The sequence below is a fragment of the Etheostoma spectabile genome, chromosome 7 (genome assembly GCF_008692095.1).
Source record: "Etheostoma spectabile isolate EspeVRDwgs_2016 chromosome 7, UIUC_Espe_1.0, whole genome shotgun sequence".
Taxonomy (NCBI): domain Eukaryota; kingdom Metazoa; phylum Chordata; class Actinopteri; order Perciformes; family Percidae; genus Etheostoma; species Etheostoma spectabile.
In genome coordinates this window covers 30,574,310-30,593,214 of record NC_045739.1, presented here as the reverse complement: position 1 = coordinate 30,593,214, position 18,905 = coordinate 30,574,310, and the positions used below count along the sequence as shown (strand labels likewise).

Here is an 18,905-nt window from a genome sequence, read left to right as displayed (position 1 = left end):
TCGTGCTTTGCTAACATTTTATTTTTAACCACTTGTCAATCGCAGGAAAACAGGAAAAGTCTATTTTTCTTTTTTTTTAGACACCCTCTGAAGGACTAATAGCTCTTTGTTTTTAGTTGCCGAGTTTCACAAGCGTTACATGAATTACATCTTCAAATCCAGCAGCTGCTTTTGACTGTATGCTGTTGTTCCACTTTGAAAATTATGAAACCAGATTTTAATCACAGGCTCTCCATTGTACAAGAAATTTCATCTTTGGATTAAAGACAGGTTTGGATTTCCTAGACCGTCCTCCTTTTATCGTGAGCATTATAACTTGACTCCATATTGTCGAAAGACTGCAACTAAATAGCTCCACCGCATAATCGAAGGAGGCCGGTGTTATGATATTGGAAACAGTCTTAGGTTGAGTCCATGGATAATTGAGCAATGTGGCTCAAACAGCGTCTGTGTTTTTTTGTTTTTTGTGAATGTTCTCGATTCCCAGAGAGCGAGTAAATCACCTGATGTGAGCCGGTCTGTGAAGTCTGTTAGGCTGTGCTTGTTTGTGTTCAGTCTGAACTCGCTCTGCGCCCGCACGTCACTGTTTGTCAGATGTTTGCTGGAGTCTATTGCCTCGTCAGAAACATTTAAAATGCAGTTGAAAGATGTACCATCCCCCCCCCCCCCCCTGGATAACGTTCGTGTGCCAACGCTATATGTAGAGTCATCATGGGGATGATGTTTCCAGAATCCCAGTTCTGAGCGGGGAAAAAGTGCCCATAAATCTTTTTCGAGAGTTAATGTTTACCAATCCACATGACCATAAGGAATAACCAGGCCATGCTGTTGTTTCAAAATTGCAGATTTTTTTACTTGGATTGTCAGAATACAGTTTTAAATACTCCAAACTGTGCGTGAGCTCACATCCAACCAATTAGATGCTTTTGAAATGTGAAAGAGAGAGAGAAGACAGACACAGGTATCAGAGATGGGGGGGGGGGGTGAAGCTTTATAAGCTTTAATTGCAGTATTGTCCTTCTCATTGTGCTGTCTGAAACCAAAGTAAGAGTCCAAGATTGTTTTTGGATGGGGGCCATTAGTTTCATTTGCATTGCAGAAATCTCAAGGAGCTCCATCCGTTTTCTTCTGTTTCTGAATGAAAGAAACACTTTTTTGACAAATGTAAGTCCAATATTCAATCTCATAGGGGAAGGCCTTTTAACCCTTGTGTTGTCTTACATCACTATTATCGCATTTCCCGACATTTTTGTCACTTTTCCAATGTTGCCGGTGCTTTTTTTGATGTTTTTTTCCAAAGTTATTGGATATTTCTAATGTTGACCTTTCAAAGGCCCATTTTTTTTGTGATAAAAAAAAAACTGGAAACAGGTCAAATTTGACCCGAGGACAACACAAGGATTAATTTAGAATTCTACGTCGAGCATACGCAAGGGGCCTAACGCTAAAGGCCGTTTCATGGTTGTGCGGAGGCTCCACGCAGAGCTTTGGCCGTAGCCTGCGCAAGTATCATGATGTTTATACTTGTGCGCTGGTGTGTGTGTGTGTCAAGCCAGCGTGTAAGTACGGTACCTTTACTGTAGAAAGAATTCACAGTAACTTGCTGCCAATTGTTGCCAGGAAGTTACTGTAAATTGGACGTTAAATTTGTTACAGTGGACGCAGTAGGGAACGCGTCCACTGTACGCCATAGATTTAGATCCAACGCAGGAGTACGAACGTCCTTTAAGTCTCCACTACGTCCACCGGCTAGTGCCCGTGTGGTACTGGTCACTTAGTGTACAGTTGGTTTTTCTGCTTTGTTTTTCACGAAACAGCCACCTGCTGCAGCCGAAAACATGGTGATGGTGATGGTGATGAGGATGATGGTACATCTCAAGGGGTTATCCTAATAAAAGAATTTCAAAAAGCTGAAGTTATTTATATAACAACTATTACAGACATGGTCACAAAGAGCTTTACAGGCCAAAAGAATAAATACATTCAGACCAATCAAAAGTCATAAAAAGCTCAATAAACCACAGTCAATCATAATAAAACACAAAAGCATTAGAAAGATAGTAATACAGTCAAGAAGCCAGAGGGCTGAGGAGCCTGCACTGTCAGGTGATAATTCTCTGTGGGCGTGTCTTTACGAGCAACTCATGTTATACATGGTATAATATAAAATATATTAATGTTCGCTACTTTAACCCTTGTGTTGTCTTCACCTTCGGGACCCTCTCGTGTCCCCCGGGTCAAATTAAAACGTGACTTATTTGGGGTTTTAAAAACAATTCTGAAAAAGATTTTTACTTCATAATCTATTAACAAATATTATATTTATCTCAATTTCAAACGATTGAGATAACATACATGTTTAGGGAATGCAATCAGTCTCTACTAGCACACAATTAAAATGGAAGTGGGGTTTGTTATTTGTCATAAGGTTATAATTCATGCTAAAAATCCACTATGGAAACAACATAAGTGGTCATATCTAGAATAATTTCCTGAATTGAGTCAGGAATACATGTTTATCACAGAGAATAAGGTAAGGTCATTGATTTTCAGGTAGAAAAAATGTAACTTGTACCATTTTTCTTCTTGTAAAAATTTGAAATGGGTCAATTTGACCTGAATACAATACAAGAGTTAAGGTCATAGAAAATAAAAGCAGAATAAAAAAACAGCATTTTTTAAAAATAGAATGATGTGTTTTGTATTGCTACACAGGTTTTGGGAAAATCCACTCACTCACTGTGGTGTCCGACCCCTAAACTCACGGTCAACTGTCGAACTGACGTCTCTTGGCTCCGACGTACAGTACCAGGAGTTCAGTCAGTCAATGTGAGATTTCAGAAATATCCAATTAGCATCAACAGAAGGTGCCATATGTAAATGGGACCTTTACTAGCCAAATTAATACTGTAACTAAGTGGTGATGCTGGCTTTGAAATGCTGTTCATACTGATATTAGGGCTGGGCTGGGGTGAGTTACTGAAAATTGTATTTGTTTTGCGACCATTTTTAGAATTGTCTTCTTTAGAATCTATTTCTTATTTCAAAAATGTAACCAGTGATTCACCATGCTTTTAATGACAGCAAAAGAAAGTGAAAGAAATCCACGTCATGTTCTTCTTTACAAATGACCGACTGAAGTCATGTTTTTCTTCTTAGAAAACAATCAGTTCTTAGAAATGTCTCATGATATGTTGTCTCTAGAAGTGGATTATTCAACTTTTGTGAATGTGCTGTATTTTGTAAAGCGCTTTTTTAGTCTTAACGACTACTCAAAGAGCTTTTACATAGTACAGGAAGCATTCACCGTTCACACACGGCGCAGCATCTTGCCCAAGGACACAGCGACATGGGACTGCAGGGCCAGGGATTGAACCACCAACCTTCCAGTTGGCAGGCAACCGCTCCACCACTGAACCACAGCCGCCCCAAACTTTTGGTCTTGTTAAAGAAGGAAAAGAAAATTGCAATACTCAAAACTATCAATCACAATACTTCTAGAATTGCAATAAATTAAAAATCACGGACGCAAATCAAATCGGCGTTCATGTATCGGGAAAGAATTGAATCGCAAAAAAAGTCCCAGCCCAGACTACCTGATAGTGACAGTTGTGATAGTTACAATTCAATAAATTACTCTCAATGCAATTGAGTCTGTTAGGCTTATATCAGGAGCCATGACTCTCACATTGTGTACATTCTCCTCCTGTGTGTTTTGTCTGTCTTGTACTTTTATATGCCAGGCTACTACACTGGCAGTATGTGAGACAAGGTTAGCCTGAATCTCCACTCCACAGACCCCTCAGAAGGGTCCAGAACTGACTGCGGAGATAAATCGAACTCGCTCAGAAGCTAAAACGATGACAGGTCAGAACTCTGGCTGCTGTTAAAAGACAATTTCTGAAGCGGCTTTGTTGACAATAAACTAAAAGCTGATTTTGTTGACGCTCCAGAAGTGCCAAGGATGACTTCCAAAGAATGTGGGCACGTATTCTGTTTCAGAGCTGTCTGCAAATCGAGCGTAAACGGGTGAAAAAGCTCGAGCAAACATTCAAAGAATGTATAAACTGTGCTTCCTGTTATTCGTCCGAGAAGTGGTTCCACTTCTTGATGAGATCTGAGATTAAATCATTACTTATCTGATTTCAGGTTTTGGCAAACATCTGCTTGTGTAACTGGGAAGATTTTCACTTAAAAAAAAAAAAAATTCAAATATATGATTTCAGACCCACTTTAGGTTTATACGCTTGTCATCAAACACAGGATCAAAGATCACAGACATTTAGTTCCTGTCTACTCTCTCAGCATGGGAGCTGCATATTTCTTCTTTGCTGCAAAAAGAGCCACAGGTAGCTCAAAAAAAAGCAGAAAAAAAAGCACTAACAAGACATATGTTTGTCACATTTTGTTACAGTGGAGGATCACACTTAAGTGAAATCTGTTGAAGTTGAATCCCGGAAAATCCTCAAGCAGCCAGGTATGAGAACTGCAACCATGTGAGGGAGGAAAAGCTCATCAAGATGTAAGGGATGACAAATTCCACCATCTGCATGTGACTCTGATGCACAAATGGTAAGTGAAAAGTTTGGAACACAAGCGCTGAGCAGAAAGTTTTTACAGAAGCGGTTCGGTGAACAAAGGCGTGTGCAGTGGTGGAAGAAGGATTCAGATCCTTAACTTAAGTAAAAGTACTAATACCACACTATGAAAAAACTCAGTTACAAGTAAAAGTCCTGCATTGAAAACGTCACTTACGTAGAAGTATGTAAGTATAATCAGGATAGGTACTTAACGTATTAAAAGTACTTAATGTAAAAAAATCCTGCCCTTGTAGAAAGTGTAAAGGATCCAAACAGCTGTGTGTTTAATGGTCTAATCATTTCAGCTCGGCCCTTATATTGTTGGCTAGTTTCAGTTAAAATAAAACATCAGATTTCATAACTACATGTGTTTTGTGTGCATATCTTATCATGTAAAGTAACTAAAGCTGCCAGATGAATGTGGTGGAGTAAAAAGTCCCGAAAATCTGATATAACAATAATCTCAACCAAATCGATATCGTAGGGTTGACAGTTGCTGCTTTCACCTAATGTTTTCACAATTAGATTCTAATATATAATCAATAATGAAGCTAAAATGACTACGTGGCTAAATAATAAAACAGCTGAAAGTTGGTTAAATTCAGAAAATGACATCACTTTACTGTAATCCAGCCTTTAGTGCCAGGAACCCTTATGTCATATCACAATAACCAAAATAAGAACCAAAAATATCTAGTGTCATAGCACATTATCGATAGTCTCGCCTGGTTTATTGTTTAACCCTCCTGTTGTCAGAAATTTGGGATTCTTTCCTCTAAATTGTCCAAATATTACATGGTTGGTTCCATATAACACTTCTTGCAAGTTAAACGAAGGATCAGTTCACTACTTTATTACATTTTGGGTGTTTTATTTCCCCCAAAAAACACTTTGACAAAAGACCAAAAAAGATAGAATTTCCTATAAATGAGGTTTCTTGACCAAGAATTCAAAAAAAGGAAATAGTGTAAAACCAGTGGTGATATATTGGTGTTAGTGTTGTGTACAGCATACTGATGGTAGTGTTACAAAAGTGAAGAAAGTGTTGGGAAAAAACATCATAAAGTGATAAAAAAAAAAAAAAAAAGTATCTGAAATGTGTCCAAAAAGCATCAAAAAATTGTTCATTTTCAGTTTTGAGCCGGGAGGACAACACAAGGGTTAAACCAATCACAATCGCCTTGAGCTGCACTGAATGCCGTACAGAGCAGGTGCCTCTGCGAAACAGCCTCGGGAGGGAACCTGTTTTGATGGAGATGTACGTTCAAAAGATGTTTTAGTCGTGCGACAGGAAGACTGGACAGATAGCCGTCTGGATTCACCCTGCGGAGATGGACTTATTTGGATTCCAGCACTGGGCGTGGGCGAGTCGGCGTGGAGAAGCCGATGACGTAAGGATCCAGCGAGAGGCAGCGGAGCGAGGCGTTTCCTGGAGAGATAAGGTGGTGGTGGTGGTGCACAGGGCTTAGGTTTTGTTTGAACATGGGGGGGGGGGGGCACATTATAACAGTGGGGTGTGGGGGTCTTCTCCTATGACATTTAGAGCGTCAAACACTTGATATCATGCTTACTGTGGATTTTTTTTTTTTATGCCACAATTTGTGCAGCACAAGAAGACATGATTATTGTTTTCCGTCAGTTTAAAGTTCTTGACATTTCCAACTGCACTTGAAAGCAGCTTCATTTCACAGATGAAGCGAGAAAGAAAATAGACAGAGGGGATGAGCTTTTTGCCACTGCAACAAGAATGTGTTGCAAAGTTGAGATGGTACAGTCCACTATAGGGGTGTCTGGAAACATATTTACAAGTAAGGATAGATATTTGTTTTGTGCCTCCTAAATGAGTCTTCTTTTATATTTTTGTGGGTGGGACAAATCTTCCTCTTCTAAATATTGCGGGGGACATCTCCCTTTCATCCCCCCAAAATGCACTCCTATGGTGGGCGCTGCTGGTGGAACGCCTGTCATCGCACACGTGCGCTGTGTATATACACAGGGTGTTGGGAGCTGTCACGCAGGTATGGCTCAAGCTTGATCCGAGCCATGATTGATCGCACAGGTTCAGGTGGAGTTCACGGGAGGTCTCTGGTATCATCAGCAAAAATGAGTGACAGACACCAAATAGGGTGATGGAATATTATCAGGAAGCCATTTGTAATGCGGGGCGAGCCTGGATCTCTAAGGGGTGTTGTCTCTCTGAAATGAAGTCATCCATCACCTCAACTTCATATCTGATTAGGTCATGAGTAGCTTCTAAATGGAAAGAGAGGCTGCGGTGTTGTGATCGCACAGTTTGGTAACCAAAGTTAAAAGGGTGTGGCATAAAAAGACGGAGCATTTAAAAAAATATATTCATATTGATATATTAAAAGTAAAAATCCAGACGTTCTCAGCTCTAACAATGTGTCGTGTGTGGGGTGCCAGTCTGTCAATGGTGGAAGAAAAGTTCAGATCCTTTAAGTAAAAGTACTAATACCACTGCATTGAAAATGTTAGTTAAGTAAAAGTGTGTAGGTATCATCAGGAAAATGTACTTCAAATATTAAAAGTAAAAGTACTTGATGTGGAAAAAATCCTCCCCTTGTAGAAAGTGTAAAGGATCCAACCAGCTGTGTGTTTAATGGGCCAATCATTTCAACTGTACTTGTAGGCCCTTATATTGTTGGCTAGTTTATTTATAATAAAACATCAGATTTCATAACTGCATGTGTTTTGTGGGCAAACATCTTAATGTGTAGAGTAACTAAAGCTGTCAGATGAATGTGCAGTGGATTGCATAAGTTTACACGCTCAGGCTAAAGTTGATTAAAAAGACGAACAAAAAACATCTTTTGGAAATTGATCTTAATGCCTTAATTCAAAAGAAATTAGGAAAATCCAACCTTGTAAATAAATAAATGTTCTTCCTTATATCTATATGTATACACCCCCTATGTTAAATTCCTATAGAGGCAGGCACATTTTTTAAAAGCCAGTCATTTCATAGATCAGGATACTATGCATCCTGATAAAGTTCCCTTGGCCTTTGGAATTAACATAGCCCCCCCCCCCCAACATAGGTGTGTATACTATATTTTAAGGAAGAACATTTATTTATTTACAATACATTATTCATTCACAAAGAAAATTTGTGTCCTTAAAAGGTTGGATTTTCCATTTTTTTTAAATTAAGATCCATTTTTAAAAGAGGTTTTTTTTTTATTACTCTTTTTAATCAACTTTAGCATGGGGGTGTAAACTTATGCAAGCCGCTGTAGTGGAGTAAAATATTCAATATTTCTCTCTGGAATATAGCGTAGTAGAAGGAGAATTTCTTCCTGCTCCTTTTTGAACATGGGAATTCTTACTTGAAACATTTACAATCATTTTTGGAGGATTGTGTTCAAATAGACATGTTCTTATTATGTTTTAACACAATAGCAAATAAACTGAAACTGAAAGTGGCATGAAAAGAAAGAAAAGACTCAAGTAAAGTTCAAGTACCTCAAATGAGTCAAATACTTTTGCTTTATTACTTTTAGAGAATAAGATTCATTTAGACCTGAAATGATTAGTTGATTAATTGATTTAGAGAATCAATTCATTGCAATGTCTTCTTTCCTTCTTTTGTTGAGCAGAAAAGCCAAATATTCCCCAGTTTCAGCGCCATAGACGCCAGGATCCGCTGCCTGTCTTTGTTTAGTTGAATATTAAAGTGAATATTTTTAGGTTTTTGGAGTGTTGGTCAGGGGGAAATAAGCAAGTTGATGACGTCATGCTAGGCTTTAGAAGAACAACTGATGGGCATTATTCACTATTTTACAGACTGAATAAATCGATAATGAAACTAAATATTAGTCGCAGCCCCAGATGCAGTAGTCAAATAGTTTAGGATTTATGAAATCCATGCAAGGGAAACTGAAGGATGATAACATAAGTTTATGGATAATATCCTATCCTGAAATGCCAGATGACCTGATTGTTTGTATTGTAAGAATGCGTCCACATCCCAGCGTTTAAATGGCATTAGGGGAGACCTGGGGATGGTTGGAACAGCATCACTTTGACCAATAAGGGATAACATAAGAGTCATGTGAGAGATTTCATGTATAACCACTCACTCCATGATATTGCATGTAAGTCTGCACGCCTGTGAGAAGAAGTGTGCAGATTTTACAGCCAAAACATCAATTTCCAGGTATGAAAGTCATTTTGGGGACCAAGTCTAGATTTTGATTAGTACTGATACTGTTGAAGTTTGAGTCATTTCATCTATGCTAATTTCAAACCACCATGCTGATACAGCTTGGGGGGGGGGGGGGGGGGTGTAACACCATATAAGAAAATGCATTGTTGTTTTACAACTTGTCAAATGTATTCCTGTAATTTTACGTGGATTATGAGCTACTTCTGACCCCCTGCTGAAGTTTCCCATTTGGATGTGTAACAACTATAGATATTATTATAGTATTATCAGAATATGTTCTTTAAGAAAGGTCTTCTAATATTAGTATCCATAGCACTGACACTGTTCTTCATCTAGCTATCACTGAACCACAGGTTTTAGTGTTGGCACATGCACAATAAACTCACATAGATGCATATTTTGTGGTGTAGCCTTCAATCTTATTACAATTTGCCCCAGGTTGTGTTCCAACATACCCTGGTAGTGGGGTAGGTTGGAACAATGGCACTCCTTGCATTTGACATCAAATAATGAATTATGTGAAATAGTTGGGGAAATTAAAACCATTGCTATTTGCAGTAGACACATGAGGGTACTGTGTCAAAATTGGAGTCAACTACCACAAACATTCTGCAGGTTCTAGGAGCTGAGTGAAAAAGGGTTACAACCATCCCCGGTCCCTCCGAAACGAGCCTAAATTGAATAAAAGGTCATTGAAAAGTTACACAAATGTAATCAGATTACACCACCGAAATGATGTTCCCGCTCGGTTTTAACCCTTTGTGTTGTCTTCCCATCAAAAGGGAAAATCCACACTTTTGTTGGCGCGTTTTAATGTGTTTTTTAAAAACTTTTTCTTACGTTTTTGTCCCGTTTTCCAACACTTTTGACACTTTTTTCAATGTTCAATACTACGTAACATTAACCAATTAACTTTACAGTTATTGTTGGAATTTATGGTCGATAAACCTAATTTTATAAGAAATTATTCCTAATGTTTGAGTTAGAAAAGCAGAAATTAGGAATTATTGAGACTAAAATCAAAGGAATGGATGTTGATGGATAATCACAGACTGGAATATGTCAACTTTTACTCAATACTATTTCAAACTTCAAATGAATAAGACCCAAAATTAATGAAAGTAGAGATGTGTACTTGCCAAAGAGCGTTGTGTGGAATCAATCATGTTATTTTGGGGAATCAAAAAGAACATTGATATAGGAAAACGGTCAATTTGACAACAACATGAGGGTCATGTGACAAAAGGAACTTTATCAAACATGAGGTTTTGAATCAGATCCCATGTCGACATGATCGCGATGCTTTTACGCGATATCTCCGATTTTCTCCTGGCAATAAGCGCGCTGTTCGTGACAGTTGTTGGAAATCACACAAACTTTATGTATTTCATTCAGCGGGCAAAGCGGAAGCTATAGCGAAGCAAAGGATCCCAAAAAAAAAAAAAAAAAAAAAAAACAGAGAAAAAGGCACAGCCACACACAGCCTGGGCTCGTGCCCGCCTCTCTTCCTCCCTGGCCTCTGTTCCTTTAATAAACTCCTGGTTATCTAGTGTAACAAATGTCTCGCTGCCATCATCAAGTCCAGGCGAGGAGGGAGGAGTTTTTAATGTTCAGTTTGTTCTATGGATCGATGTCTGCTGGCATCGCCTCTCCGCCCGCCCGCCCGCACCGTGCGTAATCTCCCGTCCTGTACCACTACCTTACCGGAGGCTTTCTACGCGCATTCCCTCCAGATATTATCCGCCGAACGACTGCTGCTGCACGGACGGACCGGCTGACTGACACGCGTCGATCACCGTACAGTATGGGGCACTGATGGACAAAACCGGATGGTGAACGGAGTCGATTCGCCCCCCGTAGGAGGAGGAAGAACAAGAAGAAGAAGAAGAAGAAGGTGAAAGAACAAGCCCGACGAAACATCTGTTCCCCCCCTCCTCTGCAAAGACCATTCCGAACTGGATTTTTTTTTTTTCATAGTAAGAGAGACTGAACTACTCCGAGAGCCAAAATAAAGAATCGCACACACATTTCTCTCTCTCTCTCTCCTCTCTCTCTCTCTCTCCTCTCTCTCTCTCTCTCTCTCTCTCTCTCTCTATGCATGGACTATCGTAGACCGCATACAGATTTCACCTGGGCACCGTAGTGAACTGCGACTCCCCCCAAAAAATGCCACGGAGGAAACAGCAGGCGCCCAAACGGGCTGCGGGTAAGCGATTTGACTTATTATTTTATTATCCATAGAGCCTCTTTAATATGAGTGTAATATTTGGGTATTATCGCTGTTATCATTGTGTGTATAGCTCGCCTATAGCACAGGGTTTTCCCCCCTCAAACTTTTATCATGTGGGACCCCCCCCCCCTGTATAGATACGCATCACATTTAGTGAGATATTGTCCCGAGGAGCCTCATCTGAGCAGGTTTAGTAGGCTGCTGTTATATAACTGTTTGTGTCTGCACTGGGGTGAAGATATAGACACAGCTACCCTTTTTGTGCTTCATAGTGGCTTTAGTATTACAGATATTCAACTAATTCTCATGCAGCTGAGACCTGGGGTGGGGGGGGGGGGCCTCGGACCCTCGGACCCTAGTTTGGGCACCAAACGGCTGTAAGAAAGTCACATTTTTAAAACAATACGAGGCTTGTGATGCTGCTACTTAAGTAGCAGCATCACAAGCTGGGTCTCCTGTTGGAAAGGGGGGGGGGGGGGGGGTAAATTAATGAGACTAATAACGCCCAAAACTAAAGAAAACTCTTTGATCGGATTTAAAAAAAGAAAAACAAAAAGCTGTGTGGTTAATTCTCAATCTTCTTATAACACGTTTCCACAAGGCATTTATGTATTCATTGATCAGAAACTAGCTTTTCACTCACAGTTTAAAAAAAATGATGCTAAATAAATAACGGCCCTCAGTGTGTTTGGATTTGAAGTGAAGAGGAGGGTTGAAAGATGTGGAGCCGCTGTATCCGTAGCACATGAACTCTGCATGAACTCTTCATAATCTTATGGACAAATGGAGAATGGGTTACACTCACTCACACACAGACAGACACACACACTCCATCCATGCTGCTGGCAGAGACAGGAGGATGCTCACACACGCACATACACACACGGCTCCACAACACACACATTTGACTTTTTGGTCAGCAGGGTAATCTACCATCTGCTTATGTGCATCCCCGTATTTGCGTGTCATATTAGCAGTTTGTTGAATTTATAATCTTCAAGGAGGCCCAGAAAAGTAAACTGTTTTTGTGTGTGTGCGTGTGTCTGTGTGTGTGTGTGTGTGTGTGTGTTGTCGTTTTTTTTTATAATGTAATCTTGTAAGATTTGCTCTTGTGGGACACCAAATCTCAGCGTTTCCTCTCTTCCAGTAGTCACCAAAACATCCCACACACCACATATTGTTATATCCCCCCCCCCCAAAAAAAAAAAAAAAAAAAAAAAAAAAAACTTCTTCTCAAGAAATGTTCACATGATATGGTCACAAAATCAACGTCGTTTAACGTGACCTCATTCTCTGCAGTCTTGGCTTCTTACTTTATGTTTTTTTTCCCCAAAACGGCCTCATTATGATGGAGCTGGCGGATTAAAACTAGATTGATCAATGGTGTTCCAGCGTTGGAGGATGCAATTACTTGGTTGTGGTGTGTTGAGAAGTTATCAGTCTTTATTATGGTTGCGGATGTAGCAACCAGATGGCGATTGTTCTCTGCCAATAATAGCGTCTCTTTATACCCGCTTAAGATACCGAGACCCTTATCTGCCCGGCACACTCTCAGTTTAAACACACCCAGACACACACACACTCACTCTCAAAGGCACTCGCTGCCATACAGTCACACGCTAAATATTTTTCCCACATTTCAGGCTCCAAAAGCCCCCTTTTCTTAAAAACAATGAAGTTTTTGAGAAGATGCCTAAGTGATCCCTTTACACGCTCTCAGCTGCCTCGCCTGTACTCTGGTAAATGTGTCAGCCCTATAGAGAAATAAGCCTTCCAGAAGAGTTTCTTCATTGTTGAGGTAATTGTCTCCTCTTTGACAGGCACATTCATCAGTGGCTTAATGGTCAATCAAAAGTTGGCAGGCAGAGTGTTTTCATTCTTTCCTATCCACTACATTAGGAATACTTAATCAAAATGTCTCCCGGTAATGGCTGTGAAGAGTTCATGACTGACTGATCCGTTGTCTGTGCCGATAGAAAATTAACAGCTCGGCACTGGAGAGATGTGGGCCTGCAGATAAACAAATTGTGCATTAATATTTCATCTTCAAGACCTGGGATGTGCTATCAAGCGGTGGAATATTCCTGGGCTGTGTTGTCATTTTTCTCGCGTTCGTTTTTTTTTTTTCCTCCTGTATTCTTGAAGGCTCTTTGCAGCTGTAACTCATTTCACTTGATGACTTTACTGGGGTTACAGAGAGTGACGACAAATTGATTACCTGGCAGAGCAAGAATGGAGCGAAGAGAGACGCAGGCTGACAGTCATGTTATAATAATATGTTTAATGATGTGTGGAGGGGGAACAAGGAGAGAGGAGTATTGAAATAAGAGCATGGAAGATGCAAAGGAAAAGGTTTCTTTTTTTGTAGGGCTCTTAAAGATGCAGTATCCTTCTCGGTGGAAATAGTATTTTGCAAGGTAATGTAAAAAACAAGACCACCATTCCCAGCTCAAGCATTAATTCAGAGGACATCCGGCATCCAGGGTGCTTGTAATCTCCTCTGGGAATTGTATTATTATTAGGCATATTTGTGAAACGTGAGACCACAGACGCACTAGTAAAGGCCAGTTGTGTCTGATTTACTTCCTTTTGCATACTTGGTTTGTATGGTAATTTAAATGCCAATTACTCACCGGTCCAGGATAGGATGCACTAGACCTTTGCTTTTTTACTGAGAAAGCATCACTTAAGACAAGAGGGCTATCAGGCCACAGATTCCAGGTTGAAATTTGTGTATCAGGTTCATAAATGGTGTAAACCTAAAGCCCTATAAGTGCATGGGATGCATTTTTGAGTGAAGGAAGCCATATGTTATTTTGCGGCCGTGGGAGTATTCCTCTTTTGTACAATAGCTCTGTGCCTCAAACCGTTAGCCCAATTTGCTGTTAACAAGATAAATTGGAGAACAGACAAAGGCATTAAGTGTTGCAGTGCCAGCTAGTGACTGACAGCAGCTTGTGGGAATTGGCTAGCAGAAATTCCTCCTAAGTGGTTTGTTCAGAAAACATCCTACAATCAAGGCAGATGTTGTTTATCCAGTTTAGGTAGAAAAAGGAAGTCCATTTTGAATGACAAAAGCTGGGAGGAAAATGGCAGCACATACAACGGTGTCTTATTTATGTATTTATTTTAATACCAGATTAACACCCTCTTGGATTTTTCTTGTATCACAACACTGTTCTTTTGTCTGCAGCCATTATTTACTTGAATTTATTTCACCACTCTTATGAAGAGAGATCACAAAGAGAGCGATGCTTTCACTAGACTCAAATTCAAAAGCTTTTTTTTTTTATTTCACGGGTGTTTTGTCATTCAAAGGCAACATTTAATCTCTGATTGTAAAGATGATGATTATTATTTGTTTCATTTTTGCAGTCATGTGCATGACAGCTCATACTTGTACCATTCTAAGCTTGTCCCTATGCTCCCCGATTTAATTAACTGCAGGCTTCCCATTGGCTGTAGCATAGTAGAGGTTTAGTATCTAAGTATTCATGGTAACAATTGGACTATAAAAATGACCAATGGAACAATATTGTGATGACAGATTCCAGACGACTTCTTCACTTTTTTTTTCAGCTTTTGAAATGTACAGTTGTGAGAGAGTGGAGAGCCAAATCTCACTGAGCGAAGTAACACTTGAAAAGAATGAGGCAGTGCTCCTTCTTGGCCTTGGAAATCGTGGGATTGTAGCTAATAATGTGTGCAGTGTGCCTTTTTGATAATTTTGATACTTGTAGGAAAAGCACTTCTCCATGCACATTTTTAAGTCTGAGGTGTTCATTTGTGCAAATTCAAAAACTCAAAAAAGCTCCACTTAATACCAGATACCATATTTTCCGGACTATAACTCGCTCCGGAGTATAAGTTGCATCAGTCAAAAAATGCGTCTTGAAGAGAGAAAAAAACAAAAGTCGCACTAGAATATAAATCGCATTTATTTAGAAATTTATTTCACAAAGACCAAGAACAGACATTTAATCTGGAAAGGCAATTTATTAATCTACACAATAGCACGCAACAGTATGCATGTATGTTAACGTAACACATTAAAGGTCCCATGACACGGTGCTCTTTGATGCTTTCATATAGACCTTAGTGGTCCTCTAATACTGAATCTCAAGTCTCTTTCCCAAAAGTCAGCCTTGGTGCAGAATTCCAGCCTCTAGAGCCTGTCCCGCAATGAGCTTTCCTTAGAATGTGCCATTTCTGGGTCTGTAGCTATTGAGGAGGGGGGGGGTGCAAGGTGGTAGCTGGGGGTGCGGCCTTGACCAACTGCCACTCTGCTCATTTGAACACCATGACGTCGCTCTCTCATGGGTGGGGCCAAATTCTCTGGGCGGGCCAAGCAGAGAAAGGGGAGGTGACCTTGTCCCCATATGACCTCATAAGGAGCTAGATTCCAGATTGGCCATCTGAGCTTTCATTTTCTCAAAAGAAAGAGCAGGATACCCAGGGCTCGGTTTACACCTATCACCATTTCTAGCCACTGGGGGACCGTAGGCAGGCTGGGGGAACTCATATTAATGTTAAGAAACCTTTTCATGCCATGGGACCTTTAACATTCAACTATACGATAGCATAGAGAACAACTACCAGGGCGTGGAGAAGTAACTGCATCATTGACAAACCTCTCCCATCCATCTGTGGACCCGTTCCTCCAGCTCTGTTATCTTGCTTTCAGCCCGCAATTAGCTTCCTTTGTTTTCTTCTTTGCAGTAAGAGAAACCTTTTCGCCAGTCCCTCACTCCAAACTTTCTTTCTGCTCCTCGATTGCCATTTTCGGCTTTCTGCAGTTTTTAATCTGCAGAATAGGGTTTTCTTTTTGGGGGGCATTTTGTTTGTGTTCAGTCTTTTTTAGTTATCTTTAGGATCAGCATGTGGTTGTCACAAGCCTAGAGCGCCCTCTCGCGGCTGTAGACGGTAATGTCTTCAGTATGAATTAACATTTAAAAACATGCTAAATTATATATATTTTGATATATAAGTCACACCTGACTATAAATCACAGGACCAGCCAAACTATGAACAAAAGTGCAACCAATAGTCTGGAAAATCCGGTACTGGTTTGTTAAAGTCTTAGGTCACTTTTTGAGTTTATTTTAGCTGCAAACATCTGCCTCGATATAAGTTACAAGCAATATTATCATCAGTGGACATCCTTTGTATGTTCCAATGCGCTGTGCCTCTCTGGATGGATGTAAACAAGGCTAATGTTTAGTTTTGATCAAACCTTGCCTTGTAATTTCCATTGGCTTATGAGCACACCAAACCATATACTTGCACTTTGTTGCAATGCTTGCATTTTGCTAACTTGCAGGCGCTCCCTGTAGAGATACCCTTTAATAACTTTCTGCTCATCAGCTAGTTTTCATGCCCGTATGTTCTTAACCACAGTAAGAAAACATGAGACATACAGTCAAGTCAGGTGGTTTTGAGTGTGATCTCATCGCATTTTCTCCTGCATGCCACTTAGGTGACAGGTGTAGATAGCTAATAGTTAGCGAAGGCTTTTGTTTGCGTGAGAGGCAGACAGGGTGGTGCACTGTCTAGGTGATAAGAACCAAGACTCCTGTGCCCTCCAGCACAGTGATCTCTCTCCTCCGCTCGTTCACTCTGCGTTCTCCTGTGTGAGAAAAAAAAACCAGCCTGTTATGATTGGTCTCAAAGCAAGTGCCTGTGCAGTGTTACACCTCTCTACAGCGACTGCTCATTCACCTTGCCTTCCCTCTGAGACCTGCACTAGTTTCCAGGCAAATGACACAATTTGATATGCCGTTGGGGTGATTCATGTGGATAATGTTTCCATGTGATCATCACTGCAGAAAAGAGACTATTTCTTGTTATATTTATTTATTTTTTTACTCATTGAGTCTGACAATAACTACAATATTGGGAGAGTTTATTGCGAGCAGGCTAAAACTCATTATTTCTGCTAGACATCCCAAGTACAAAAGAAATTATGTTATGGTATTTTGTCCAGGTCCCCACAGATATAATGATTTACAGAGAAGAAAAAAATCCAGAGGAGACTTTATAGCTTGGGTTGTTCATTTATGTGGATTTAGAGGATAAGAATGCAAGGCAAGCTTACTGTTAATACAGTAGCACCGTGGGCCTGCTATTGATTACACGCAGGAGGTATGCTATGTTTTATGTGGTTTATGCTATAATGCACTGCACCTCATGTGCTTTGAATTATTGTAATGATAAACATTCCTACTATAGTTCATGGCTCTGTAATTCATATCATCTGCATTTTTGTCAAGAGCACGTCATCTCTTTTTTTCCCATACAGAGTAGAGAAGATTTGGGTAAGGACAACCATCTTGAATTTGGTGACCTACATGTATAGGGGAGAGGGGGGGTCATTATCATTAGGGGGGGTTCATTATCATTTGTGCAAACTATAAAGAGGAAGATCATGATTTAGATTTTTTGCTGAATTTAGAACTATATTGTGTATGTATATATACACACACACACATATATGTGTGTATATATATGTATATATATATATTAGGGGTGTGACGAGACGCTTACTCCACGAGACGAGACACATCACGAGATTGGGTTCACGAGAACGAGACGAGACGAGATTTTTAAAAAAAATTTAAAGAAATCCTCGATGAAATATATGAATGGAAAATAGTTTTTTTATTCAACTGAAAAATCACAAAATGCAAAACAATTTAGGTGCATTTTGAAATCAACTATTAATGATGAATGTTATTTAACTTTTTTTGCAAAGGACGTGCAAACACTGCAAAATGTTTTGTATAAACTCTACCAACTGGCTTCTGCCCTGTACAATTTCACACGAGAAATCTAACTCCTTTCCACAAACCGAACATAAAAAAATAAACAGTTTAAATAAAATGAATGTGTAAATAACAGAAAAATAACACTTTAAATGCAAACAGTGAGTGTATCAATAACCAAAGTACTGCTCTCTCAAAACTACAAGTGCAAACAAACAACAAAAAACCAAAATGTTGCCACACAAATGATTTAAAAGTGGCAGGGGGATCTTCAATTGTAATTTCACGCTCCATCACGCTGACATCACATCGCCTCACGAGACAACTTTTCACCTCGACGAGAAATCTCGTCACGTTTTAATCTCGCGAGATCTCGTAAAACGAGATCTCGTCACACCCTTAATATATATATATGTGTGTATATATATGTATATATATATATATATATATATATATTTATTTATATATATATATATATATATATATTGTGTGTATATATATGTGTGTGTGTGTTATATATATATATATATATATATATATATATATATATATATATATATATATATATATTTTGTATACCACACTGTGATGCAAAAAGCTTGGTAATGAAGGGATATGACATTCCCCTTCAATATGTGAGTGGCAGAAACCAAGGAAACATTAATCTTTAGTTATCCGCGGTGTTCCTGATTTGCTTCTTATCTAATCCTTAATGAGCTTCAATTAAGATTTATTATGCAAATTAACCCTCAGCTGCTACTGACTGCAGGAGCAGGAGCTATGACAATATTGTGCTAATGGTGTGATCTGTAACAATTACAAAGGTAAACTGCCTTCACACTGCATGCTCCGCAACACTCGGAGAGGTCAGTCCGCAAAATATGCATTCAGGTGTTCTGGAGATTTGGACATTTGCGTTTATCAAGTCTCTGTCAAGGTGTGTTTCAGACATCAGTGGATACAGTTGTGATAGCATCCCTTCTATAGGTTGTATTCAGAAGCATTGCTGCTGATTGTAGCTGCAGTCTTCATATGCTAATAATTATCTCGGCTATGTGATTATTTACATTTACTCCTCTAAAGCTGGTCAGTCGATGATCTAGATAAAGTATTACTGGTTGGTAAAAAGCCTTATATCCCGGTAAAGT

At 39.6% G+C, this 18,905-nt stretch overlaps 1 protein-coding gene across 2 annotated transcripts in view; it reads left to right on the top strand.

The window, feature by feature from the left end:
* Positions 1-18,905, top strand: part of tshz2 (teashirt zinc finger homeobox 2) — a 130,077-nt gene that overhangs the window by 74,968 nt on the left and 36,204 nt on the right. The window contains exon 4 of one of the 2 annotated variants that reach the window (XM_032520909.1): positions 4,415-4,572. Coding sequence is in view for 1 of the 2 variants with exons in the window: in XM_032520908.1 (XP_032376799.1) it covers positions 10,933-10,972 (40 nt within the window). In the remaining variant the exon portion in view is untranslated. Of the gene's footprint in view, positions 1-4,414; positions 4,573-10,285; positions 10,973-18,905 lie in introns of those variants that run through there. The other variant, XM_032520908.1, reaches the window with a different exon arrangement.